Here is a 27,978-nt window from a genome sequence, read left to right as displayed (position 1 = left end):
CTGCTGTTATTACTGAGAGTCAGTGTTTGTTTTTGTTAAGAGCAGTCTTTGTGTTAGTTGTTTAGCTTAAGAGTTTGTAACCCTGTTGCAGCAGTTTATTTCTTTACTGAGAGTAAATAAGGGTTTATTTTTGTTAAGAGATGCACTTGAGTTAGTTGTATTAAACCATGTGTCTGTAGAGTTGGGCTAAGATTTGGAGTAAATACTGACACCCACTCTACATGTGTAGGATTTCCCTTTGTTTAGCTCATCAGGTTTAGGGGTGCTGCGCTCCCTGTGTTTTGTTTTTGAGACACCCTAAATAGAGGTTTTGTTTTTGAGACACCTTAAATAGAGGTTTTGTTTTCATTTTAGTTTTCTGAGTTAGTAATCCTGGTTTTGGAGGGATCTCTTTTTGTTATCTTGTTTGTTTTTTGCAGCACCCACTTGCCCAACTTTAGTTGTTTAAACCTTGTAAACTCTCTTGTGTAAATAACTTTTCCACCATACCAAGTACATCTGGTTTATGCGTACTTTACGAGTCCTCACTAAGACCAAAAATGTGGATCACATCACTCTGGATCTGAGGTCTTTACACTGGCTTCCTGTTACTGTTGGTGGTTTATAAAGCTCTGGAAGTTTTAGGGCCAAGAAACATTTCTGATCTTCTGCTACGTTGTGAACCATCCAGACCTCTCAGGGAAAGGTCTGCTTTCTGTCAAAACAAACGTTTCTCAGCTTTTGATTAACATCTTACACTGCACCCTTAACTTTTTATCTTGTTTTTATTTTCTGTTTAACATTTTTATAAGTAACTGTTAAGTTTGTTTTATGTTAAGCACTTTGAAATGCCTTGTTGTTCAAATGTGCTAAATAAACTAGCCTTGCCTTACATCCTGTCAGCAATCAATAAATCAAATGGCCTACTCTGCCGCTGCAAGCACCTACCTGCCTAATCTACCTACCTGCGTGCACTCCGCCTTGGGACATTTACATTGCGCATGACCTTATCTTTTGGAGGAGTGGCTTGGGGGGGCGGGGGACTTTAACACGTAAACATCTCTGGTCGTCTGGGTTTTTTTCCGTTAAACTCACATACCTGCACATATCGCGACATCTATATTGATGCCTTCAAGGTACCATTTCTGTGGGAAATTCCCCTCATTACAGAAATTGCTGTTAAGAATATATGTGTTGCAGCTTCCAAGCTGCTGTTAATTATTATGCAGAGGGCGTTGGTTGAGTTCATTATAACCCTATTGTGAGAAATTGAACAAGGCCATGTCTGACACGTGTAACAGTTGATTAATCATGAATGCTCTGCTGCAACTCGCTGGACATCCATATTATACATGACCTTTGAGCCACTCACTAAGCCCTTACCGACGGTTCAGGGCGGATCTGCTGCTCCGCTGCCACACCTCCTCAGTTTGCCAAAACTCTGGCTCTTTATTACAGTTTATTAAACCACCTCTCAGTTGCGTGCAGCAAGAATGGCAGAGCCCAACGGGATATTGATAAAAGGAGGTAAAGTTGTGAATGAGGACTGCTCCGTGATCAGCGACGTCTACATCGAAAATGGGAAAATAATTGAAGTTGGACGGAATCTGCAGATCCCAGCAGGAGTGCTTGTTATTGATGCCACCGATAAACTGGTGATCCCGGGCGGCATCGATGCGCACACACACATGGAGCTGGCGTTCATGGGCACCACGTCTGTGGACGACTTCTATATCGGAACCAAGGTGAATATTTTCCACACATAGAAAAAGATCACGGGTCAAGGTAGACATGTCAAACCGAATAATAACGGAAGTTAAGCGGTCGTGCCTTCACCCTAAGGCGCAATTTTTGTATATTATTTTTTGTAGGTCTATATTATTTTATTATTGTCGAAACCGCTTTTAATTATAACAGTGGCAGTTAGCCTATTGCCTGCTTATGTCACATCAAACGGAAGTAATCGGATGTTAATTAAGTAAAAGTAATACTGTTACGTATTTATATATATATCATATATGATACTGTAAGTCCAGCATTCAAATTTTTACCTTGGAATAAGTACAAAAATATTAGCAAAAAAAACCAACAACTCAAAATAGGCATACCACAAATTCAAGTAGCTGCTCATGCTGAATGGCCCCCATTATGTTACAATACTGAATTCTGAATATTGATGCATTAATTAACATACAGGCTATGACTTTATTGCTGCTGCTGGTAAAGGTGGGCTAATTTTAATTCTATAACTAAAGTTATCAAATAAATGTTGGATGAAATAGATGGATAGAACTAAAGTTATCAAATAAACTGTGAAGAAATATTTGCTACTGAATAGAAGAGTACTTGTACCTCATACAAAGTACTGTAATTATGTACACTTTAAAGTACACTTAAAGCTGTGAGTGCATGTACTTAATTACTTTTCACAACAGCATGCTGCAATAGCCAGACTTCCCATACTGTCCTGAGTGTAAATCAATGTGAAATGAACTTGGATATCTTAAGAATTTCCAGTATCCAATTCCCTGCCTCTGCAAGCTGGCCACTGGTAGTAAATACCTTTATGACATTTACTGATGTAGGTGTGGGATTCATTTGCAGTATTAGTACTGATTCATTTTACTTGAATAGTTGAAATAGTTAGCCTGATGTTTGTGCAAAAACATGTCTTCTATATAATATTAATGCTAGTGTTTTATTTTGAAGTTTGTGGCCAGAAGTGTATTTTGAACTTGTCTGACTTAACTCAGGCTATGTGTAAGTGCTCTAAGTTAGTCATAACAAATCAAAATACCTAGCACTGGTTGAAGAAATATTCAGATCCTTTATTAAAAGTAGTTATATCATACTGTGCAAATACAAGTAAAAGTTGTGCATTCAAAGCCTTACTTAAGTAAAAGTATTATCAGCAAAATGTACTTAAAAGTACCAAAAGTAAAAGTACTCATAGTGCAGTAAATGTTCCCTGTCAGTGTTGTACTATTATGTTTTTAGATAGATAGATAAAACATACACAACTTAACACAAAACACAGAGGTATGTGGCAAACAAGCATGAGGGAGGTTAAGAGGAATGACTTCCTGTAGCAGTCCGTTTTTCTGCAGACCTGAAGGGGCCCCCGACAGAAGATACTTTGTTGTCCAACTAGTAGTTCGTGCACAGGATGTGAAGTGTTGTGCATGATTTTGAGCAGTTTGTGCAACACCAATGCAACATGATTTATATTTCTGCTGCATTTATGTGTATGTTGCATTTTACTGCTGTAGGGTTGTGCTAACTTTAGCTACTTAATATTCTGTGGAATGGTTTAATCTACAGCAATGCATCCTTTTCTGTGTGGTCATCATATGTTTGTCTTCAACCTTTAGTTTATCAGAAAAATTTAAATTCATAATCACCACTTTTGGAGATACATGGTTTTCACTGGACAGGAAAGGTTAAAAATCGTAATCTAAAATCAGTAACTAGTAATTAAAGCTGTCAGGCAAGTGTTGTGGAGTAGAAGTATAAGGTAGCATAAAATGGAAGTACCTCGAAATTGTACTTAAGTACAGTGCTTGAGTAAGTGTACATTCCTCCACTGCTAATTAGCAGCTTGTGTCAGCTTTGTTAGAAGTATGACCATCATAAGTTCTGTAATTGAGGCGTCAGGGTGACATAAAGTGGCTTACAGAGGAACAAAGACACCAGAGAGTCGCTGTCTGAATGCATCAGTCACAGCTGAACAAAATGTTCTGATGTGGCAAAGGGAAACAAATGCGTAGAACTCACAGCAAGTTATACCAGACACTGACTAAACTGCAACAAATAGCCATCATTCTGAATCAACATCTGTCAAAAACCCAACATTCTCAGCTTCACATAGGTAGCTGGGCTACTTTATTAGCTTGTGTGTCGTTTCTGTTATATTGTCCACAACAATGAACTGTATAATTTTGTTTTAACAATATCTATGTTATGGGCATTTTCCGTTCCCTAAATCCACTGAAGTAGATGACTGGTATTGGTATTGTGTAATCCTGATAACAGTGTCAAAGGAAACTGCAGTATGTTGACCAATGTGATGCAACATCCACCGACATGAAAACCACCGCATTTAACATCTGTACTCTCAGCTTTTCGGGAGAGTTTGTTGTTACATCTGGTTATTTTCAACAAGTATAACATGGTTCGATATCATGTGTCCTTATATCATCTTATAATTGATAGGAAGTTGGATAATGTTGATGTATTTAATCAGAAATCAGTTATTAAAGTTTTTTTCAGGCCTTCTTCTCCAAACCTCTGCCACATCCCACTCGAATTAGTGAATTCTTGAGAGTATTTGATTTAATTAGATTTTTTTATTTGAAGCATATCACATAGCTTGGAAGCATTCACAAGTGAATCTTTAATTTGTATCTGTGTGGTACTTTGTGTATTTTACCAGGCTGCTCTAGCAGGAGGGACGACAATGATCCTGGACTTTGTCATTCCCCAAAAAGGCAAGTCTCTCCTGGAAGCTTATGACTGTTGGCGTAAGACAGCTGACCCCAAAGTTTGCTGCGACTACTCGCTGCATGTCGCCGTCACATGGTGGAGTGATAAGGTGAATGAGTTCATAAATCATTGTTATTAAATAAACTTTTTTTGCAAAGTGTTAGGTTACAAGTATGCTTGTCAATTCCAAATAAATTGGGGTCAGAAATTGCAGCACACAGAAGTGTCTGTTAAAAATAAAAATGTCGAATAGGATTTGTGTTTCTATTGTGCTGAAGGCACCAAGCAATTCACCCCCCCCCCCCCCCCCCCCCCCCCACACACACACACACACACACACACCCTTTTCAGAGGGATGTAGGAGTATATGCTAGTTATTAAGAGTGATTCCTCCATGTATGTCTCCCAACCCGTTCCTTCTCTAGGTCAAACAAGAGATGCAGACACTGACCAAAGAGAAGGGAGTGAATTCCTTCAAGATGTTTATGGCCTATAAAGATGTGTATATGCTGCAGGACTCTGAGCTATATGCTGCCTTCTCCCAGTGTAAGGAGGTTGGAGCTATAGCTCAGGTGCATGCTGAAAATGGAGACCTGATCGCAGAGGTTAGTATGAGCTGGTATGTTTATTAACTAGAGTGAATTCATGGTACTCAACACTTTTCATATTAACCCATAATAGTATTAGTTTCCTTTTTGTTCCAGTCTTAGCTCAAGCAATAGGGTTAATTATTTGGTAAATATACAGAATTGAACTGGTAGAAGATTCTTGCTAGCACGGACAGTGCTAATTGTCCTCCAACTAGAGTAGCAAGCAGAACAAGTTGCAGCCCTTTTCGCCAGGAAAAGTTTTTTTAGGGCAGGTCAGGTAAATAGCGTCTATGTGTAAACACAACACAGTAAACAATTATGTGTTAATGTTTAACCATGTTGTTAGCTAAGTGTGTGTTCATGCAAGGTCCTGATCATAGAAGTGTCAAAGGAGACTGTGGCAGTAATAGTAACAGGAAAATCAGTAGAAACAATGCAGAAATTGCATCTTATAACTTGAGAATTGCTGGAAGCTCTGAATGAAGGGACGTGTTGACTCATTGCTTGCCCCTGCATATTCCAAGTGGCTCAAAGCCCATTGACACTGTCTATACTAGCAATGAGAGCAAATGTTTAGGAAAGCAACGTGATGACCTACCACAAGTAGCCTTTTGCTCTATCCAGTGTCTATAATGCCGACATGGTTTGATATGTCTTATCCAGAGAAGCACCAGTATAATTAGTAACATTAAGTACACCTGACCTGTGTACATATGCTGGTTCCACGGCCTCTGTATTGTTCATAATTGCTCACTGGCATAACAGAATACAAAAATTGAATGGAGCTATAATTAATGATATTACTTGTACCTGTATATTTCTGATTTAATAAGTCAAAATGGCCAATTATTTCTCATAAATGCATTTGTATTTTCCAATTCATCTTTTTTTCCAAATGTCATGACAACAATTCACCACTAGGAAGCAGCAAATGCCAAAAAAGTGAAACGTGTGTCTCTTGTGGTGGGGAAGACATGATCAGTGGGAAATGTGTTGAAGGTGTAGTAAGCATTAATTTGTATTGTTAACCCAAATGTTCTGTTCTGTTTTATATATTTAAAGGGAAAAATGTCTTTGATTTTGGAACTCTTGGTTAACTTGTTTTAAAGCACTGCTTTGGCTTGTTGCAGTGTTAGTTTAGGTATAGCTGTATCTGTTGTAGTCTGTTGCCTCTCTGCTTGGACAGACACTATGCTGTTTTCATTCTATCTCTCTTAACCTTTATGCTGCCTTGTTGTCCCCGTCCTTGCTGGGACTTAATAGGGGTCTAAGAAGATGCTGTCAATGGGCATCACGGGGCCCGAGGGCCATGAGCTGTGTCGGCCAGAGGAGGTGGAGGCCGAGGCCACCCAGCGAGCCATTACCATCGCCCATGCTGTCAACTGCCCGCTGTATGTGGTCCATGTCATGAGCAAATCTGCCGCCAAGGTGGTGTCTAATGCACGCAGAGTTGGTGAGTGTGGGCTTGCTGCCACCTGCTGTTGAAATAGAGCAAGGTTGAGAGTTGGTGGCCCTACATGGCCTTTAAAAGGCCAGACCCAGTATTATTAGACATTCAGTGTCTTTTAATTATTCAGTGTCTCTACATATCTTTCTTCTTGTCATGGTGGAAAAGCCTTTAAAACACAGAGAAGATTCTAAATTCAAGGTTCCTAAACTTATATTCCTAAACTTTTAGGCCATATTCCATGGCCTTCTTCAGAAGGTGGTCTTGCTCAGGCGTCATCATATGACCTCTTAAACAGTAAAAAGACATTTCTGACAACTTTATTTGTTTGTTTTTTTCTCTCTCTCTACAGGTCGTGTGGTGTTCGGGGAGCCCATTGCAGCTGGATTGGGCACTGACGGTACTCACTACTGGCACAAAGAATGGGCCCATGCTGCTGGCTTTGTCATGGGTCCTCCCCTCAGACCTGACCCCAGCACCCCTGGGTACCTCATGGACCTACTAGCCAAGTAGGTGGAGCTGAAAGTGTAGCAACCAGTAGTGTCACCGCATATTGTAAAAAATCTCATGTAAGGACTGGTGAAATTCTTCAGTGCTTTGTAATTTAGCATTTATGTTTCGGAGCAATTGGCTTCTGTAAGAGTATAGAAGGAGGACTGAGGCAAAGATGCTGGTGCTGACATGGCAGACTGAATGATGACTAAATAAGTATGAATGTTTGTTTTGTTATGTGTGCTTATTCATTCCAGCATTTATTCTGTCATTCATCCATACCTTTATTTATCCATCAAATGTGCTAGTGATGATCTCAGTGTGACGGGGACGGACAACTGCACCTTTTCTGTGTGCCAGAAGGCTCTCGGCAAAGATGACTTCACCAAGATCCCTTATGGAGTGAACGGAGTGGAGGACAGGATGTCTGTCATCTGGGAGAAAGGAGTGGTACGTCCTAATAATAATAATAATAATAATAATAATAATAATATGACTGCTCTTTATCAGACATTGTTCAACAATAAGACTTCAGAAGTCTGAAACAGCAGAAGTGTGAGCTGCACAATCTGCTATTAACAACTATTCTGCAGCATCCTGTCAGTATCCATGAAATTAGAGCGTTCACAGTGACGTGGCTGTGGGCTGAATAAAAACATGCATAAAAAAGCGACAATGTAGCTTGGGAACAGATTTCCACCTGATATGGATCCAGTTGGGCCAATCACATCCGTTTATCTAACATGGGATTGGTTTGATTGGATTACCAGATTTCAAAAGTCACACATCACGCTGCTCTGATTGGTTGTAGGTCTGGACATGCTTCCAGTCTGCTGGCCCGTCCAGTGCAACACACCTGTCAACTGTCAAACTAGGCAGTTCTCATCAAGTATGAATCAAGATTCTGTCACTGCATTGCCTATTTCCTATCCCAAATGTTTTCAGAAACACATTGTAGTGTATTATTTAGCTGTAATTTGAGAAAGTTTCTAAAAAATGTTCATGACTATAAACGGACTAAGCACAGTCACAACTTGCATGTGTCTATCCAATTGCGTCTACCGTGTCTTTCTTATATACATTCTACGGTCTAGAAGCATTTTGGTCTCGAACCATTGATAACGCCCCTTGGAAATCGAAAATGAATGAGATGTTCCAGACTAATACGCATTTTCTAATTAGTCTCGCAATGCCAGTCTATAGCAAAGAACAACATAACCAGAGATGAAATTGTGCTTTTTAAATTGAATGTCCCTTTTTGCATGTATCTTACGTCAGCTTGAGTCTTCTTACTGTGATGCATAGTCAAAGCTGATTACTCATCTTGTATGAATGCCAAATTATTGAAATAATATGCATAATTTAGGCACAGTATCACTTCAAATTACAGGGCTCCTATGACTGCTGCCCCTTTGCTGACATCAAGTTATAAAGATCTGTCATGCCTTGGGGCCTGTGTGTATGCACTAAAACAGAGCAGGGTCCATTGTACATTTTCTAATCTTTTAGTGAGCCATGTACATACATGACTTTCATTATCAAGTTTAATGTTTGGCTAGATTCAAGATTCAAAGACTTTGTCATTCTGACCATGTAGGTACTTTTACAGGGCATAATGGGATAGCGTTGAGCTAAGAATGTATAAAGTGTATTAACTCTTATTGTTCTACTCTTCTCATTATTGAGATTAGTTGAACTGAAATACAAGCATTTTAGGCAATAAACTCTAAGAGCTGCAGCAAAGAGCAGGCATTGCATTTTCTCACCGTTGTTGTGAGGACAGTGTTTCAGCCTGGCTGCCCCAAGGCCACCGGAAAGATTTACCACATGCAACAATGCTTACACATCACACATTAGATGATATTTTGGCAGAAATGAGTTGCTTGCTGCACAGTTAAGCACTGACCTTTTGGTCTGCTAATTCTTTATTTTGTTGACATCCACTGTGGCCCCTTACTCAGACTGGCTGCTTTGTGCGTGTCTTCCCCTCAGCACAGTGGAAAAATGGACGAGAATCGATTTGTAGCCGTCACCAGCAGCAACGCAGCAAAAATCTTCAACTTCTACCCGCAGAAAGGCCGTATCGCCAAGAACTCAGATGCTGATGTGGTTATATGGGACCCCAAGATGACAAGGTGAGGACCCAATTCTAGCCGTTCAGTGATATGGGGCAGTGCTTTTGCAATAGAGCAGGAAAAGAAGGCTCTCGGACACTGTGTGTCTACAGTTTCAAATGTGCATGACTCCCATGCACATTCTGAATGTTCTCTTATCTCTCAGTATTAAGTTAAACATTTCTGCCAGCACTATCAGCGGCTTAAACTGCAGATGGTGCTGCTGAAACATTGGGCAGACTTGAAAGCATGTCTTCAGGGTGTCAAGCATTGGGTCGAATAAGATAAGGTTTATAAAGTTTAGCATTAAAGCATGCAGGCTATAGATACAGGCAACTAAAAAGAGAATTGATGTATCTTTCATCTTGTGCCACCTCTGCAGACACACACACACTAACCTCGGCATGTAAGCTGATTACGTCTGTGCTCTATCCAGAAGTCAGGGTATGTTATCACTTATCTACAGCTGCAAATTAAAGCATAAAACGATTTACATATGAATCACATTCATCAGTCATTAAAAAAGACTGTTGGAATGATTCATTCTTTTCCATGTTTGGTTATTTTTTAGGAAGGATTTTAACACACTTACATAAGCTAAGAATCAGTGGGACGACGCTGATGGGTCATGGTGAGGATCTTAAAGATGACGAATATTTCATGTGGGAGCTAAACCAATTTTCATAGTGCAGAACACACAGTATTAAGGCTATTTTCAGTAACTGGCTCAGAATATCGTAAGGCTATGTATAAAAACGGATCATGTGATTGTTTCTTTTCGTTTTCTTATTATTCTTAGTAGGTCCTACATATGGGGTGTAGAACAAATATGCTGTGGAGCACATGCACAGATGCAAGCACAGAGGACAGTTTTCCAGTAGCTTGCATACTGTAGCACACTCAGGGTTATATAACCCAGAATGGCACTGCATAGCTCAGTTTGCTGGAGAATCTGGGCTGAGTCCCTCAGGGAAGTTACTAACCGCTGATGTGAATTGGAGAAGAACACATTACACCCCAGTGTAATTTGCTGTAAATAAATTCACTGGTAACATTGGAAAAGGTTGTGGAGACCTGATACCTTCACAATACTTACAGAAGAGGAGCTTACTTTTTTTGTGATTCTTTCACATCCGTCATCGTCAGACATCACCTGTGTGATTCTGTCTTTACCATGTGTGCGTGTCTGTGGATGTTATAATGCCTTTCAAGCATGACAGCGCCTCATGTTTGATTGCTGCAGCCGTGAATTCATCTGTGAAACGGCGTAATTAGTTGCCCTCAGCGCAAGTGTCGCTTCATAACATCCGGGACCCGGGGCCCGGGGCCCAAAACAGTTGCATAACCAGAAACGCCTAGGATGCTCGGTGAATTGCCTTGTGTCTCATAATTGGTCTACTTGAATAATGAGGGCATGTCTTGTTTTTGTCACTGCACACTAGGCACGGTGTCTGTCTTTACAAATCAACAGGAAATGCGCACGTGTGAATGGGGGAAAAGGGCTCACACACAAAAAAGAATTCAATGTGTTTCAGGAAGCCAGCTGAGTCAGACTTATTCCACTGTTCCTCGCTGATTTAGTCTTTTTATTTAGGTATGATTTATTTGTTAGACATCATTAAACTGTACTGTGCAGAGCATTTGATTATTTTACTATGAAGTGTAACTGGCTTTCCCTCTAAGATATTTTCTACATTTCCAAGAAAGCCCTTCTATCACAATGAGAATGTACTTGAAACTGCATTAAGTTATTGCTACTGATATTAGTAACAACAGGCAGTGGTGGGAGCACACAGGTGCTTCACTTCAAGCGGACTCTGAAGCTGTACAGTTTTGGTTTACACTCACTGCTTTTAGGTACAATATGTCAGTGTTGTGTTCACAGCTTTTTCCTTTTGCTGCCAAGAGGCCTATAATTTGTCATGTCATTACAAGTTATTGCAAAAGTATTGTGCTTAAAGAGTCGAGAGTTAAACGTAGATGCTTTTATGCATGCGAATAGCCACTTTGAGTGGTATATTATCATACATTATATTATTGGATTATTATTACCAATGCTGTAATGTGTAAACCACATTTTACTCTGGTTGCTCAAAATGGAGCTGTTTTCAAATACCTTACTGTATATATATTGCGTGGTAGTTTGTTCCTAAACAATGCATTTTACAAGCTCAAATGGTATGTTTTGTACTTCTTGTATTCGTCAGATAAATGTAGTGGAGTAAAAGGTACAATATAGTAGTAGTATATGTTGCATTAACATAAACAGTACTAATACCTCAAAACGGTATTTGTATGTTTCACAGTGCTAACATTTTGTTGGAGAGAGATCGTAGCAGTAGCATAATGCAGTACATGAAAGAATATTAAATCAATCTTACGAGAGATTAATAGTTTAAAGTATTTTAATAATTTCTGCAGTGCATAATTTGTTTGGGTGAAAACTTGAAAGTGATGATGTCTCTTCATCAAAGCTCATTTTTATTCAACATCTCACTCCAGCCTTTTAGAGAAGAGAGCATCACATGATCAAAAGATGTAAATAATACATCATATTATATTGCTTGTTAAATGAGCTGCAGTAACTCAGTGCTGTGTACGAGTACATCTTGGCCTGATTCAATCAGTTTCAGATTAGAACGGAATGCATTAAAGTTTCACAATGGCTTCATTTTCTTTCTTTCTGCCTGGTATTCAGAAAGCATGCGTTGATTACCTCACTTATCACAGGGACTGCATTTGATAAAGAAGTTTGCTCCGAAGATGTTTTTTTAATAGCTGTTTGCAAACCTGTGGGTGTTATCTTTGTGTCTTGGTAGGAAGATATCAGCCAAGACACACCACCAGGCTGTGGACTACAACATCTTCGAGGGCATGGAGTGCCACGGTGTCCCTGTCATCACTATCTCAAGAGGGAAAGTGGTCTATGGAGATGGGCGACTGAAAGTGTCACCAGGGCACGGCAAATTCATCCATAGAAAACCCTTCTCTGAATTTGTTTACAAAAGAATCAAGCAAAGGGACCAGGTCAGTCGAGCCCCACAAGTTTCATTACTAGAAAATAACATTAGTTAGTAAAATGTTACCATTCAACACTGGTATACTTAAACCACTTGCTCCATGTCTGTGGCCGAAATCACTATATTTGTTACTTGGTGCACAAAATTGTTTTTCAATGTCAAAAAAAAAAGAATTAAACAATATGTATAAATAGCATGTGCAATACTTACTTTAGTATTATTAAAGCTGCTAAGATCATTATTTTTATATAAAAAATGGATCAGATGACTTGTGAGCCACTCATAGTGGTGAACCTACAAAGAATTCTCACCTGACTCTGACTCTTTAGCTCTACAGCTTTGTTTTGTTCTTACCACTCTCATAAGATAATTTCAGAAAAGTCCTAAAACCCCACTTTCCAATCCAGCATGAAGCTGCAGACGGATAAAGTTAGCAACTAGCTGGTGAACATAGTACAGCTTTTTAATAATAATAATAATAATTTATTTGTAGAGCACTTTTCAAAAACAAGTTACAAAGTGCTTTAACATGTGTAAAGACAATAATACAAAAACAATACAAGATAAAAGCAAGAAAACATCGAAAAGACTAAAATACACGTTTTAAGAAAAATATAAAATAAGTAAAATAGAATAAAATAAAAGGGATAAAATAAAGTCAAATAAGATCGGAAAAGGCTCTCCTATAAAAGTATGTTTTAAGAAGGGACTTAAAAGAGTTCACTGACTCAGCCGACCTGATTTCCTCGGGCAGGCTGTTCCAGAGCCTCGGGGCCCTGACAGCAAACGCTCTGTCCCCTTTAGTTTTCAGTCGAGACTTTGGAACAGACAACAGACCTCTGCCCGAGGATCTCAAGGTACGTGCTGGTGTGTATGGGACTAAAACGTCAGAAATATAACAAGGCGAGAGGCCATGAAGAAAGTGATCAATAAAATTCAAGTCAATTCTAAAACATACTGGGAGCCAGTGTAATGAAGCTAAAATAGGGGTAATGTGGTCATATTTCTTTTTAATCCAGGCGTGATGAGATGAAGGCGTGTAAAATGGTCTCGGTGTCCTTAAAAGTTAACATGGATCGAATTTTTGCTATATTTCTAAGTTGATAAAAACATGATTGAACAAGCTTTGTGGTGTGCTGCTCGAAATTTAAATTGGTATCAAACCAGACACCAAGATTCTTTGCAACAGGCTTAATGTGATTTACTAGGGACCCGGCAGATGGCAAAACAAATACTGCCATCTGCCATATGACCAGGATTTCTGTTTTGTCTGAGTTCAGCTGGAGGAAATTATTTGACATCCATTTTTTAACTTCACAAAGGCAGTTGTTAAGTGAACTCAGCATTCCAGGGTCTTATGGTGGATCTGACGGGCAAGTACATTTGTGTGTCATCAGTATAAATATGAAAAGAAATACCATGTTTATGGATAATATGTCCAAGGGGAAGCAGGTACAAGGAAAACAAAATGGGTCCTAAGACCGAACCCTGAGGCACACCATATTTAACTGGACAGAACGAAGAGACATAGTTGTTTATAGAAACACAAAACTTCCTATTTGACAGGTAGGATGAAAACCATTCTAGGGCAGTACCAGTGATCCCCACCCATTGCCTCAGTCTGTCTAACATGATGTGATCAATGGTGTCAAAAGCAGCGCTAAGGTCCAGGAGTACCAGGACTGAGCACATACCTTCATCAGCAGACATTAAAAGGTAATTGGTGACTTTAAGCAGGGCAGTCTCAGTGCTGTGGTACTTCCTAAAACCAGATTGAAACTTTTCAAATAATTTGTTATTTTCCAGTACAGTGAGCAGCTGTTTGGACACAATTCTTTCTAGAATCTTTGCAATAAAAGGCAGTTTTGAAATTGGTCTAAAATTTTGTGTGAGGGAGGGATCTAAACCAGGTTTCTTTAAAAGTGGGTTCACGCAAGCCGTTTTAAAATAATCAGGGACACAACCAGTAAATAGGGAGCTGTTAAAAACAGAGATCAAATGGGGCCCAACAGAATCCATTACTTTCAGTAAAAACTTTGTAGGTATTACATCAAGTGGGCTGGAGGACACTCTCATTTTTGATACTGTTTTGAAAAGCTCAGACAAGTCGATGGGATAAAACTGCTTAAAACTGTCTTGTTGCTGGTGAGGAACCTCTGAGTAAGAGGCCGCGGGGGTAATAGAGGCTCTGATTGACACCACCTTATTGGTAAAATAAGATAAAAACAATTCACAGTCATCATTACTTCCAGCTGAGGCACGAGGAGGGGTTGGGTTTACCAGCTGATCCACAGTCTTAAACAGAAACCTGGGATTGTGTTTATGTGTAGTAATGAGTTCAGAAAAATAGTGCTTTTTGCTGGTGATAGCTTTATATTTACTGTACAGATGTGACAGTGGTATCTACCTTCTCATTTGACTCTCTATTTCCCAAAAATGTAAGGGAATAGAGAATGAATATACCAACTCTGAAGAGAGCTAGGGTTCAATGTATTTACTGATAATGGTAATCCATTATTACTTGTTCATAAAGTGAGCATCATAAGTGGAAAAATAGAGGACATTGAAATACTGCTCACATGTAAAGCCCCTTTCAGAGGACTGAAATTCAGATTTATGTTGAATTTGAAGCAACCAGATCCTGATGAGGTACTACACATAAAGGTCACTTAACCTTTCTTTCTGCTTTGTATTTGGCCTGCAGGTGGGGAAACCTACAGCTGTGATCAGAAAGCCCTATGAAGGCAAAGTCATAGCTGTATGAACAACTGACCTAGAACATGGCACTTGGAATCTCCAGCTGTGTTTCTCCAGTACAACGCAGAAGCTACCAAATTCAACACAAATGAATGCTGTTTCCCACTGATAAACCTGCTGTTAGTTGTTTCTGCATTTTTTAACATTCTAATTTTTAAAATTCTAAAATTTTTCAGCAAGTTATACATAAAGGTGGTTGTGTTGGTCTTTAGGTCAACTGTGAAGGTCAACACTGAGGTCAGTGCTCTGTCTGCAGATAATATCTTTGTTACATTTGTTCAGCTGTGTGAGGTTTCCAGTTCAGCTCTGCTTAGCACACAGGGCAGTAGAACCCAGTATACTGCTGAAAATTATATGTGCTCTGACATACATTACACAATCTAGTAATTCAGTGTAAAGAATAAAAATAGGGCTTTTACTGGGCATTTTATTTTAATTTTCAACCCTTTTTTTCCAAAACTTTTGTTGCCATTGGTAATTAAACTGATGTTTTTCACCCAAAAGTCTCCGTCCCTCGATGAAATACTCTCAACTGACATGTGTGAAAATATTAAGATTTTCTTTGCTGACCCAGATTGACTCTGTATTTGCATATTCAGCAGGATTGCAGATTATCATATATGCACTCCATCTATGCCCATGTATGGACTGTGTTCATTCCTTCCCTTGGTAAAAAGGTCTGTGGCTGTCACCGAGCATCATGTGGCAGCTTCCTATTGGGCTGGCATGCTGGCGTGGTATTATGCCACAGGGCCAGTTGAGACATAATGTGAGCTTATCAGGTTGCCACACGGGTCAGCGGCAGCGTGTGAGTCACAGAAGGCCTGCTCATCCTTGAGCTGTACCACTTCCTTCCTCTTGTCTCTGACAGTGGAAGGGATGATGTGGGAACGTACAGTCAGGAGTGTCTCTGAAAATGGTGAGATGTGCCCTGTTGGATTGTAATTGGAGTTCATAGCAGTAAATAACAAGGAAGAATGTACTGAAGCATTTTGAATATTAATTGAACTTTAAAAAATGGAGGTAATGATTCAAGTTAAATATTGAATCGCCATTATTCCGCTTGTGTAACTGAATGTCCATTTTAGCATTCATTTAAATTGGAATAGGTCATTGCCATTTTTAATTATACCACGTATGAGAGTGCACAATTGCATTTTTAAATACAAATTACACAAACAATCTGGTCTGGTCATCCAGAACAATTTGATGAGCCACAGTTTTTTCTTAACCAACTCTTTGATTGCTCTTTAAGTTAATTCAAATAGGAAATAACACTTTGATCATATCATAGACTACAAGGATAAACTTTAAAATAATTTTAGACTAGTGGGATTAAACCATATACATTGAATGAACAACAGCAATGTTATACTTTGAAAGGAAGTTGATGGGAAACTGATGTGAAGGAATTGAAATAAGAGCAAGTGTAGTTCCACTTTCTAACACCTGCGAGACGTTAATGCACAGTGACAGGGTGTAAGTGGACAGTGCTATTCAGTCTATTCAGTCTTAGATTATGTAAGCAAATGTCGCTGTGCTACACTCCACAGGCGAACATTACACATGGATGTAAAATACAGAATTTGTTTGGCGCTCTATTATTTAAGACAAATACCATAAGGTGCTTATAAATAATAGGATCGACTTCTACCCTTATGATTGCATAATTGTAAAGTTAAATTATAGTTATAATAGTATAGCCTGTTATGTCGTGTATTATGCTCACAGTTTGGGGTAAATTCTTCATCAAATACTATGTAATTTGTATTTAATGTCCCTGACACATGCAATGTAATGTCTAGTTGCTGAGTGCTCATTGAAGCTAACCTGAACTGAATCATAACCACATGATATATGGTCTGTAATTAGTTGGCTACTATCGATATGAAACTTTCATGTCAACTGGCAATGTCATATATCATGTAATGATATAAATGAAGTACTGTAGCATGCTGAATAACACTGATGCAGCACAGGTAAAGATGAATAATGAGGCAGAGTTTTTGAGCAGCATGTTTATTGTTAAATAATAATACATATATATATATTATCCCGTGCAATATAATATAGAAAAGTATCTATATATGGAGGTCATTAAAAGCAGACTGTAATCTGGGTAACATCAGGTCTGTGGTAGAGCTAATGGCAAATACGACTGTATTGTCTGCATAAAAATGGAAAATAAATATTATTAGAAAATAGCAGCAGGCCATTATTGATCCTTGTGGGACACTTCTATCAACCATCTGCGGTCTTGATTGGAAACCACTTTACCAGACTTTAACTTTACCAGACTCTACCTACTTATCTAACAAAATATTAACATCGACAGTTTCAAAAATCGACAGCATCAAAAAATATTGTCCTCACCACGACGGTAGAATTTTCTTATGTTATCGTACGCTTCCTTATTCACAGAATAAAAAAAATCATGCAGCAGAAACTTCCTCACACGATACTTTGTCGATTCTCCCTGGGCCTGAAGAGCAGAGGGCACCAGAAATGTGGCTGAAAAGAGAAGACATTTCACCCTTATGCAATATACACCAAGATTTCCAAACATAACTATTGCTATACAGTAATACATACCTTAAAATAGAGTGATGTGAGGCTGCAGATGTTTGTCTTCCTCCCCCTTTTCGATCTCTTCCTCAGGATTTTGGAATGCAAGTATTCCACTCTCTCCTCCGTGGCAGTGGAGAAGAATCGCTCACAGACCATCAGCCTGAGCTGGGCCACTTTGGCAGCCACAAGAGCCATAATAAGCAGAGTGAGCAGGATGGCAGCCAAAGGAACTACGGAGTTATAGAGCAGCAGCTTGGGTTTAGGAAGACACTTCTTCTCAAACAGGGTCACAGAGTACGAAAAGTCTTTTTGATGGTTTTCTTCAACAAATGGTATACCTATTAAAGTTGCATTCCCCTGAGAAGATAAATAAAGAAGTATTCAGTGGCTGTCTGACTGGCTGGAACAAATGCCATACATGCAGAAATACTTACTTTGATGCTCATTAACAATGGGACGTGGAATGGCTCCAGCTCAGATAATTTTGTTGTTATAATATCAACAAAACAGTACAATAAGGCGTCCACAGTTACAAATATGACCCAAGATACAAAGTGGGAGACAACTGGAACACAAAATTTCAGGATAGCTCTCCCGTCTCTGGTGGTGGGGCGGGCAGAGGGGACAGCGGTGTACAGCTTCTCTTCCTCTGGTGTGAGGGGGAGGACATGGGGCTTTCCTTCTGCCTTCTGCTTCTCATCAAAACTAACAAATTTGCTGCTGATGAACCTGTTTTCATACTTCATGTCATTGCAGAATTTTTTTATGTACAGCGCTATAAACATCATGAGCACGAGGAAGCTGATGGCAGGAAACAGACGCTCGGTCAAAGAGGAGACTGTATTCATAAGGGACTGTACATACTTTACAGTTTCATTCAGCTTCTGCTCTGCTTCTGTGAGTTTCTCCCTGAACTGTTCTGATTCCAGTCTGTGTGAAACCTTGAGTTGGGAGTCAAGGTTCAAAACCCCCAAGTCTGTAACCCCCTTGAGCATATTTCCAAGCCACTTCAGCATCTTCACATAGTTACCGAATGGAGCAATGATGGCTGCTTTCTTGGCCTTCAGGTTGCAAATCATGCTCCTGACCAGGCCTGTGAGGTTCTCCAAGGTGTTGCGGATATTTCTAAGAACCACTAAACTGGTCCCAGCAGTCAGGAGCAGGTTCCGACTCTTCTTCATGAAAACAGAGATCACAAATAAAGTCCCTAAGCACCTTACTCTCTTTGATAGGAAGAGGGCAACTGTCATTAGTGTCCCAAAGCAGACAGCAATCCCTCCAGCCACAGCTAGCTCATAGTTCAGGGTGGAGAGGAGGTACAGGAGTAGCAGGGAGCTGAGCAGGAGGCTGAAGAAGCTACAGGTGAGGAGGAGGATGAGAGTTATTCGAAAGCCATCCCCTTTACCAGTTATGAAAACATCCAACGCCAGATGACCGATATCCTCGAGGCTCTGTTTTATTGCAGTCCATGGTAGTAACATCCTGGATATTAAAGAAGATAGTGGGAGGGGGGGCAGCACTGGAGAGCAACAGCTACAAAAAACAGAGATTAGATGAATAGATAATTGCAAAAGATTTACAACATTTATGTTCAACTATATGGCTTAACCTTTCTGTCAATTGAAATCTGCTATATATTTATATGAATATTAACTGAATGAAATCACAAAGTACAAACCTTCTGTGTAGAGCCTGACATCTATTCTCATGCATGTATCCTTAAATACAGCTAAAACAGGAACCTTTCTGGTCCCTCAAACCACAGTCATTCGTCATTCCCGGTCATCCCTATTTTTCAACCAAAAGCAGAAGCACACAGAGGCTGACTGTTAACAGTGTGTGAAACTTGATTATGCTTTTGGTGGTAAAAATCAAGTATTTTATTGAGGGTTGCCAGATTATGTGCCATGAATAAATTCAGATTACTTGGTGTGTACACCTTAAGATGTTCCAACTACAGCTAACTTGATAAAAGCTCTGAAATAGCTTTTAAAGGAAGGAGGTGAGAGTAGACTCCTCTTCACAGCAATAAGGAAACGTAAGGGTTAGGATTTATAAGGTTATTTCCACATTGTTAAATTGTAAAGTCATTGAATTACACCATAATAATCAAGGTTGAATGATTTGCCTTCAAAGCAGCTATCTAATTCAGATCACAACTTTTAACAGGAAAATATAATAACTTGTCTTGACGTCAGCAGCTTCACCCTGAAATGCTGCATGTGAAAAGAGTTGGTGCGTAGGCTTTTGAAAAGCCTGTAAAACTGTTACATACAATAACTTGGTAAAAGAGTCAAAGGCTGTTTTAATGTAGAGTTCAAACAGAAAATCTTTGAAATCAAATAAAAAACAATCAAACAATTATGTTGATTTATAATTTCAATCCAATCACCTCACTGCATGTCAAACACCGAGGGTTACTTGTTTTTTGCCATGCTAGCTTCATACATTTAATTCAAAGGTAAACAGAAGAGGAGCTGTGCATAAAAACCTCATAAAAATTAAAACCACAAGAGCAATAGTGCAAACGAATAGGAAAGTTAAATGTGGACTCTTTTCATCAGATCTCTCTCTTCTAAAGGTGTACTAGTAAATGAACTAATATCAGATTATGATATTGATTTATTTTGTCTTACTGAAACCTGGCTGGGTGATGGAGAATATGTTAGCCTAAATGAATTCACCCCTCCCAGTCATATTAATACTCACATTCCTCCAGGCACAGGCCGAGGAGTTCTGTCTGATAGTGCTGTAGCTAAATTTAAGGAGCTCTATATTCATTATCAAGTCACAAAGTAACAGAGGACTCCTATGCTAATTTCAGTCCCTCCCAAATCGATCATCTTGTTGATAGTACTGCAGGCTTGCTGCAAATTAAAGCAAATAGCGCGGAAACTTGAGAGGAATTGGCGTTCCACCAACTGGAAAATTCTCTCTCAGTAGTTACGACTTCATGAGCTTCTTTAATGATAAAATTCTAACTATTAGAAACAAAATTCACCAAGACCAGCCCTCAACTGGCACTGACTTATCTCCAAACTCAGGAACCTTAGAAACAACTGTAAAACTAGATATATGTTTAGACTGCTTTGCTTCCCTCAATCTTTACCAACTAAAATCTTCAATCATCAATAATATCAAAACATCATCAATAATATCTTCATCTAAACCATGAACCTGCCTCTTAGACCCCATCCCGACTAGGCTGCTTAAAGAAGTTTTACCCTTAGCATTTCTCTACTAGATACTGTATGATCAACAGGCTATGTACCACAGTACTTTAAAGTAGCTGTAATTAAACCTCTTCTGAAAAAGCCCAACCTTGATCCAGATGTTTTAGCCAACTATAGACCTATATCTAACCTTCCATTTCTCTCTAAGATCCTGGAGAAAGCAGTCGCCAAACAGCTGTGTGTAATTCTACATAGCAATAGTTTATTTGAGGATTTTCAGTCAGGATTTAGAGCTCATCATAGCACAGAGACAGCACTGGTGAAAATTACTAATGACCTCCTAATTGCATCAGACAAAGGACTTGTCTCTGTACTGGTTTTATTAGATCTTAGTGCTGCATTTGATACCATTGACCATCAGATCCTATTACAGAGACTGGAACATTTCATTGGCATTAAAGGAACCGCTCTAAGCTGGTTTAAGTCCTATTTATCAGATCGATTCCAGTTTGTACATGTTAACGATGAGTCCTCCATGCACGCCAAAGTTAGTCATGGAGTTCCACGAGGATCTGTGCTCAGACCAATCCTCTTCACTTTATATATGCTTCCTTTAGGCATCATTATCAGGAAATATTCCATAAACTTTCATTGTTATGCAGATGATACTCAGTTATATCTATCAATCAAGCTAGATGAAACTCATCAGTTAGCTAAACTTCAAATGTGCCTTCAGGATGTTAAAACCTGGATGACCTGTAATTTTCTAATGTTAAACTCAGATAAAACTTAAGTTATTGTTCTGGGGCCTATGCACCTCCGTGACGCATTATCTAAAGATATAGTTTCCCTTGATGGCATCGCCCTGGCCTCCAGCACCACCGTGAGGAATCTTAGATACAGTATCTTTGATCAGGACATGTCGTTTAAGTCTCACATTAAGCAAATTTCAAGGACCATCTTTTTTTCACCTACGTAATATTGCGAAAATCAGGAACATCCTGTCTAAAAATGATGCAGAAAAACTAGTCCATGCATTTGTTACTTCTAGCCTGGATTACTGCAATTCCTTATTATCAGGCTACTTGAAAAAGTCCATTAAGACTCTTCAGCTGATCCAGAATGCTGCAGCACGTGTTCTGACAGGAACCAGGAAAAGAGACCACATTTCTCCTGTTTTAGCTTCTCTGCATTGGCTTCCTTTAAAATCCAGAATAGAATTTAAAATCCTTCTTCTCACCTACAAAGCTGTTAGAGCCCGTGTCCACCAAAGCGTTTTTAACAGCTTTTTTTGTTTTATGTAAAGCACTTTGAATTACCTTGTTGTTGAAATGTGCTATACAAATAAACTTGCCTTGCCTTGCCTAGCTGAAAACGCCACCTGCTCTTCTGAAAACGCATAGCTGGGAGCGCTAGGGTGCGTTTTGGAGGCACAGTGTTTTTTTTCGAGACACTGTGGTTGCTATAATACATACTTTCCGTGGAGGTGATGTGCTGCAAGTAGGCTAATTTAACTGAATGTAAAAATGTTACCACAAAGTAGGGTAGGCTTACTTGCTCTGGCCCTTGCTCTGCATGAAGAGAAGGCTGAAACATGAGAGCACAGACTGTCCGTACGTGCATTCATGAGATTTTGCGGGCGAGGAAACACCTCGGCGAGTTGGCACATCGTTTCGTTCAAGGTCGGATGTGCTCGGTGTGGTGTTTGTCCCGCCCCTCCTGCACTGTGATTGGACGGTTGGGTAAAAAGTGACAGTGACGAGCGCAGCTCCACGCTCCGCTAGTTAGGGCTGGCTCAGGTGAGTCCTGAACCATCCCTTAGTTATGGTGCTATAGGCCTAGACTGCTGAGGGATCTCCCATGATGCACTGAGCTCCTCTCTCCTCTTCTTTCTCTCCCTCTGTATGTAACCTCATCCCATTAATGCATGTTACTAACTCGACTTCTTCCCTTTCCTGTTGTCTTGTGCTTTCTCGTCCCTCTCCTCTCTCCTCCTATCACTTCCTGCAGGTGTTTCTGGTTCTGGAGCTGTGGAGTCTGGATCTGTAGTGTTGCTACACTCTCTTTCTCTCTGTTCCTCTCTTGCCCTCTCTCTCTCTCTCACCCCCAACCGGTCGAGGCAGATGGCCGCCCACCCTGAGCCATATGGTTCTGCTCGAGGTTTCTGCCTCTTAAAAGGAAGTTTTTCCTTGCCTCTTACGCCTAGTGCTTGCTCTTGGTGGGAACTGTTGGGTTTCTGTAAATATCATCACTGAATACGGTCTAGACCTACTCTTTTATGAAAAGCGCTCTGAGATAAGTGTTGGCTCTAAATAAATAAAATTGAAATGAATTGAATTGAATTGAATGGCATGGGATGACAATGACTAAACCTCCATCCAGATGTTGCAAATGAAAATTCAAATGAATGCACCTTATCATCTAATACCGTTATGTGATTATTAGGAGTTGGTTCGTGGAGTTAAACCGCTGGTGCCACTAATTAAGAAACTGTGAAAACGTAGAAAAACAAAAATATGGCATTTATGTTTTTTGTTTGTATTAATCTGAGGAATGTTACAATCTCTTCATCTCACACATAACACATTTTCTGCATTTCCACTTGAAAATAAAAACTGATTGATGGAATCCCAGTTTGTGACAGTGTCACTTTAATCAAGACTGAAATGTCTCAACATTTGTTGATGGTTGCCATCAAATTGTGTACAGACATTCATGGTTCCCAGTCGATCCCAACAACTTTGGCGTTCCCCTGACTTTTTCCACTAGAGCCACCATTTGGTTTTGAATGAAATGTCTCAACAGTTATTGAATGGGTTGCCATGAAATTTGGCACAGACATTTATATCCCCATCGGAATGAAATGCAATCACTTTGGTTATGCCCTGACTTGTCACGTAGTATCATCACCAGGACAAACGTTCAATTTGTCCAATACTGTGGTTTATAACAAAAAACCCTGCTAATCTAGTGATTTCTTCTGATTAGTGCTAATAAGCAAATGTTTGCATGTTAACACACTGAACAAAGATTTGAAAATTGCTAAACATTAGCATGTTAGCTTAAAGCACTGCTGTGCAGCATCAGAATCTCAAGCATATTGGTGATTAGTATTCACAAATGCACTGAATCAGATGTAGTTTTTGGAGTCAGAATTCATCTGCCTCTGCTGTCAATTTTGATGGGCTTCTAACAAGCCTTCTAACTTTAATAAAGTGCAATTTTCACAGTTACTTCTTATATACTTTCTCTACAGTTTCTATAGTAAGAATGTTACACTTATGTGTATTAATGTGTTAATTATATCATCACTCAACACTTGGCATCAGTGTAATATCAATTTTTTATTTTTAATTTGAAAAATAACTTACATAAATCTCTGTACTCAACCATACTTAGCCAAGACATAGCCTTGGCATTAACACATTGCACCAAAAAGAGAAAATTAAAAGGCATTCAAAAGGATAAATAACATATGTCTTCGTCATCATGTGAGGCATTTTTCCTGTTCCAAAAGGGTCTTATCAATCTATCCATAGTAGCTTGTTTATTCAAATTCTGACATCTAAAGGTATATACAATGAAAAAAGAAATGAAAATATATATTGTAGCTGGTTACAGCAACAAGGTTTTTTTGGACATTAAAACGTAGTATTATATGGAAAAGAAATAATGCCTCAGTTCAATTTCATTCAGACATACTGCAACTATAAGTTTCATATTCTTCCCAGACATGAGAAGTATTTATAATTACTAAAAATAGAAAATAAAAATAAACTGGTCTTGGCTTTTAAATAAAACTAACAAAAATATAGTAAATTAATTTCATTTTCATTAAAACAAGAAAAAAAAACATTTTCTGTGGCAATATCCCTTGTTATTTGAACTTGTGATTAGCTCATCTTCACAAACAGTGCCTGTAAAATTGGATCACAGCAACATACATCTCTTGCATGTTTGCTGCCTCTTGATTAGGTGTAGACCTCTTGCTGTACCAATACAGATAATTTTTGCATGTTCGTCAACAATACTGAAATAAAATACACTTGCAACCACAACTGTTTTGTCAACCTCCATTAAATATAAAATATTTTCCGTGTCACTTTTTTTTCTCAAAAACCTGAAAGAAAATATGATCTTGGGGGTGGAATGTTTTTGTTAAAATTTCAATAATTGGCCGTGAAAGACCAATAACTAATTTGCTGTAGAGTTCAATTTAAGGTGAGGGAGAAAAGTAATGAAGTTGACATGCACTGTACAAGAAACTGCAAAAAGTCCAAATATCATCTTTATCAAAACATGCTGAGTTACTTTAAGGTGTGCCCAAGCCATGTTGCAGAAAATCTTTTTCAACATGCTTGTTAAACAAATCAAATCCAAAATAAAATACATACTGAAACAATACAGAACTGTAAAATAACCAACAGTCCTAAAATCTGGACAATAGGGGACTGAACAATGGTAGCAATGAATAGTACAATGAGAAGTACCCTGGGACAAGGAAGAAAAAGAGAAACATGTACAATTTGCACATAATGTTTATCTTTATAAGGCATGAGCCTTTTACAATGAAATAAATCATTTACATTTATTTTCATTATCACTTTGTCACATAAACATTTTCTGTTAAATAACTCCAAAAGTTTCCTTTAGGTTTCCCTTATCTGCATGTCTGCAAAACACAGACTCCTGAATGGTCTAAAGAATGATAAACAATGTATTTTTTTTTAATCACGATGTTGCATTCACTCCCCTGAAAACCATGCACTAGTGAAATTTATCTTTAAAAATAATATAAATTGTTGAAAATGGCTGATCTGTTTTATCTTCTGTCTTAATCTTTTTTTGCAAGTTGCAGCCTCAAGAAAATAATTTTCTTTTTTTTAAATTCTGCTTAATTTGTGTCCATGCAAATGAACTAAAAAGGAAAGAAAATATCTTTTTCTCATTTAATTTTCATACAATACATCAACAGAGAAAGAATGATGGTAGATTGTACATCTTTTCATGGGGTTTGGAGCTTTACTGTATATTCCGGAGTGTTGATGGTAGCCACTTCAATATTGCGTCTGATTAATTTTGGAGGAGCATGATTTCGTCTTTCTGGTGATTTACCTGTTCTAGTAGTTTGATTCAGTACAATAACCTAGATTATGCAGGGCATTTCTTTGGGGGTTTGGGGGAGTGTGGACATAAGCCGGGACATACCTCACCCAAATTGATGGTCTCCAAAACTCCATCTACACCGCTAGGTCTGTTGGCGTGGCGTGACCAAGCGTCTGGTTAGAAACACTGTCACCTCCTTCAGATACAAGTACATTGACATTAAAAGAAAAAAACTAATGAAAACAAAAACAAAAACTAAAAATCAAAACAAAACATTTATTTTTCATTCGAAAAGGGCTTCTGCAGAACCCGTTTAGCGGTTCCCAGTACTGACCCCCATGGCTTCGAATTGGATGAAAACCTGGAACTGACAGATTCCTCGTGCTAAGGAGTTCATTCCAGCTTCCTCCAAACAACAACAACAACACCTGGCAATCCCAGCCACCAGGAGCTTGCAACACGCTTCGCCACGTGCACAATGTGCGCAACGTTTTTGCTTAAAACACAGGATCACGTTTGCACCCCTAGAAACAGGCTCAGAAGACACAACATCAAGCATGCAGTGTAACCGGGGGGCGTGTCCTGTAATCGCATCACTGGCTGCTACAACAACGCTATCAGTCCACACGCTGCTATGATCGAGAGAAACTGTCCAGAGAGGATTGGGAAGCTCTTCTTGTCAGTGGGGCCAGAGTAGGGTCCACCAGTGAGGAAGGAGGAAACAGCTTGAACCAGCCAATCACCATGTTGGACAGGTCCAGCTCATCTAACAGTATCTGGACTGCTCCCATGAATGATTTATGGTCCATACGTCCATAGTCGCCCCAAACAATGACCTGCAGTGAAGAACACAGGAAGACATTAATGAAAAGGATAAGACAAGTTCAAGCAGTGAGAAATTAAGTTGTAGTAAGACTGATTTGCTGAGTTTCTGCTTGATTTACTGTGACACCTTTCTTACCTGTAAAACCTTCCCTCCCGGACTCTCCTCAAACGGCAGTTGCTGCTGGTAAAGAGGATCCAAGGTTTTTCTTGCTACTTTTGTTTTCTTTTTGGCTATGCAGACTCCATTTTCCAAAAGGTAGACCTTTACATATGGTGCTGAGAAGAGAGGAGAGGGGAGGAGGAAAGAGGAGAGGTGAAAATATTTTTATCCCAAAGCAAAGAAATGTGCTTTTTCATCCTTTTTATTCACCATATCTCAACATGTGCATTGAATGTATGAGGTAAGTGTGTATCTGCCTATGATAATGACAGTGTGAGAGCTTAAATTACCTGGCAGTGCCTTGGAACTTTGTTTTCCCACAAGGCCACGGGCTCTGATGACCTCCACCTCCAGCGCTCCTTTCTTCTCCACCATACCAATCTGGATGTCACCTGAGTAAGTATATAAAAATTAGTAAGGTATAACTATACTGAGTATATAAGAAATAAATCATGTATGTCTTACAAGATGATTAACTATGCCTCATGAACAGTGCAAAAAGCTTTTCCAAGGATCACCAAGGTACAAATTTATCAAATGCATGAATTCTTGTTCTCACCCATTGGTGGAGTAGCCAATGTCTGTCGTCCGACCAACTGGGCAGGGCCGAGACCATCCAGGAAGTCACTGAACTGAGCATCTGAGGAAAGCCTCACACCAGGGAAGATGAGACTGAAACAGAGCAAGACTCAATGGTTACCACAGAGATGAAAGGTACAGTTTTGTTGATGTAAGACAAGGCAGTAGTTGAGTTAATGGCTGTAGCCAATTAAATGTCATGAGGATTAGGAAGAGTAAAAAACGATATATCTAATCAAGTTTTGAATTGTGTGCTGCGTATGTATAAACTGCTCTCAGTAGTGTGAGTCCTTGTGTCCTTACTTTCCCTCAGAGCTGTAGCTGTTCATGCTGCCGTCCGTGGACTCCCGGCTGGCCTGCCGAGTCATCCGGCTCCTCATCTCCACCGCCAGGCCCGTCTCTGTACTCCTCTGGATCGTGCTGCGTAACTTCTTACCTCCCGCTTCTGCACACAGAAGGACACACGCAAAGAAAGAGAGAGAGGGAGAGAGAGAAAAAGTGATAGAGACTGTTAATCCTTAACACTGAACATTTTGTGACTCATACAGCGAGGTGCGTTCACATGGATTATTACTGACATACTGCTTTCATTGGCTCATAGAAAAATCAATCCAGAGGGAACTACACTCAGACTATAAAGATCCAGTGTCTGCCCCCCATCCCTACTGATCCAAGACGACAGCTGA

The 27,978-nt window shown here is 39.3% G+C and overlaps 3 protein-coding genes and 1 long non-coding RNA gene across 21 annotated transcripts in view; 2 read left to right on the top strand and 2 right to left on the bottom strand.

The window, feature by feature from the left end:
- Nucleotides 1-1,472: 1,472 nt before the first annotated feature.
- On the top strand, nucleotides 1,473-15,384 carry dpys (dihydropyrimidinase). Its single transcript, XM_038712181.1, has 9 exons — nucleotides 1,473-1,724; nucleotides 4,412-4,570; nucleotides 4,887-5,066; nucleotides 6,315-6,504; nucleotides 6,851-7,007; nucleotides 7,299-7,440; nucleotides 8,983-9,125; nucleotides 11,924-12,131; nucleotides 14,829-15,384. Exons 1-9 carry the CDS (start codon nucleotides 1,473-1,475, stop codon nucleotides 14,886-14,888), a joined length of 1,491 nt encoding a protein of 496 aa, XP_038568109.1. The 3' UTR covers nucleotides 14,889-15,384.
- Nucleotides 9,132-11,364, top strand: LOC119898048. Its single transcript, XR_005443475.1, has 2 exons — nucleotides 9,132-9,548; nucleotides 9,676-11,364. It is a non-coding gene; the product is annotated as an uncharacterized LOC119898048 (long non-coding RNA).
- LOC119898046 (dendritic cell-specific transmembrane protein) lies at nucleotides 15,237-19,917 on the bottom strand. Its single transcript, XM_038712180.1, has 4 exons — nucleotides 19,128-19,917; nucleotides 17,884-18,982; nucleotides 17,474-17,806; nucleotides 15,237-17,392 (listed from the first exon to the last, which is right to left on the bottom strand). Exons 1-4 carry the CDS (start codon nucleotides 19,160-19,162, stop codon nucleotides 17,333-17,335), a joined length of 1,527 nt encoding a protein of 508 aa, XP_038568108.1. The 5' UTR covers nucleotides 19,163-19,917; the 3' UTR covers nucleotides 15,237-17,332.
- A 4,029-nt stretch (nucleotides 19,918-23,946) lies between these two features.
- Nucleotides 23,947-27,978, bottom strand: part of rims2a (regulating synaptic membrane exocytosis 2a) — a 128,790-nt gene continuing 124,758 nt past the window's right edge. For all 18 annotated transcript variants that reach the window (XM_038712161.1, XM_038712167.1, XM_038712162.1 and 15 more), the window contains 5 exons: nucleotides 27,596-27,737; nucleotides 27,273-27,385; nucleotides 27,004-27,105; nucleotides 26,690-26,829; nucleotides 23,947-26,564 (listed from right to left, as the gene is read on the bottom strand). In XM_038712161.1, coding sequence (XP_038568089.1) covers nucleotides 26,361-26,564; nucleotides 26,690-26,829; nucleotides 27,004-27,105; nucleotides 27,273-27,385; nucleotides 27,596-27,737 — 701 coding nt within the window. In that variant the 3' untranslated portion in view covers nucleotides 23,947-26,360. The remainder of the gene's footprint in view (nucleotides 26,565-26,689; nucleotides 26,830-27,003; nucleotides 27,106-27,272; nucleotides 27,386-27,595; nucleotides 27,738-27,978) is intronic.

Source organism: Micropterus salmoides, unplaced genomic scaffold (genome assembly GCF_014851395.1).
Source record: "Micropterus salmoides isolate LMB-PRFRI ecotype aquatic unplaced genomic scaffold, ASM1485139v1 Ms_hic_scaffold_11, whole genome shotgun sequence".
NCBI classification, from domain to species: domain Eukaryota; kingdom Metazoa; phylum Chordata; class Actinopteri; order Centrarchiformes; family Centrarchidae; genus Micropterus; species Micropterus salmoides.
The sequence above is the reverse complement of the archived record's forward strand: the minus strand, read 5'-3'. Positions and strand labels throughout refer to the sequence as shown.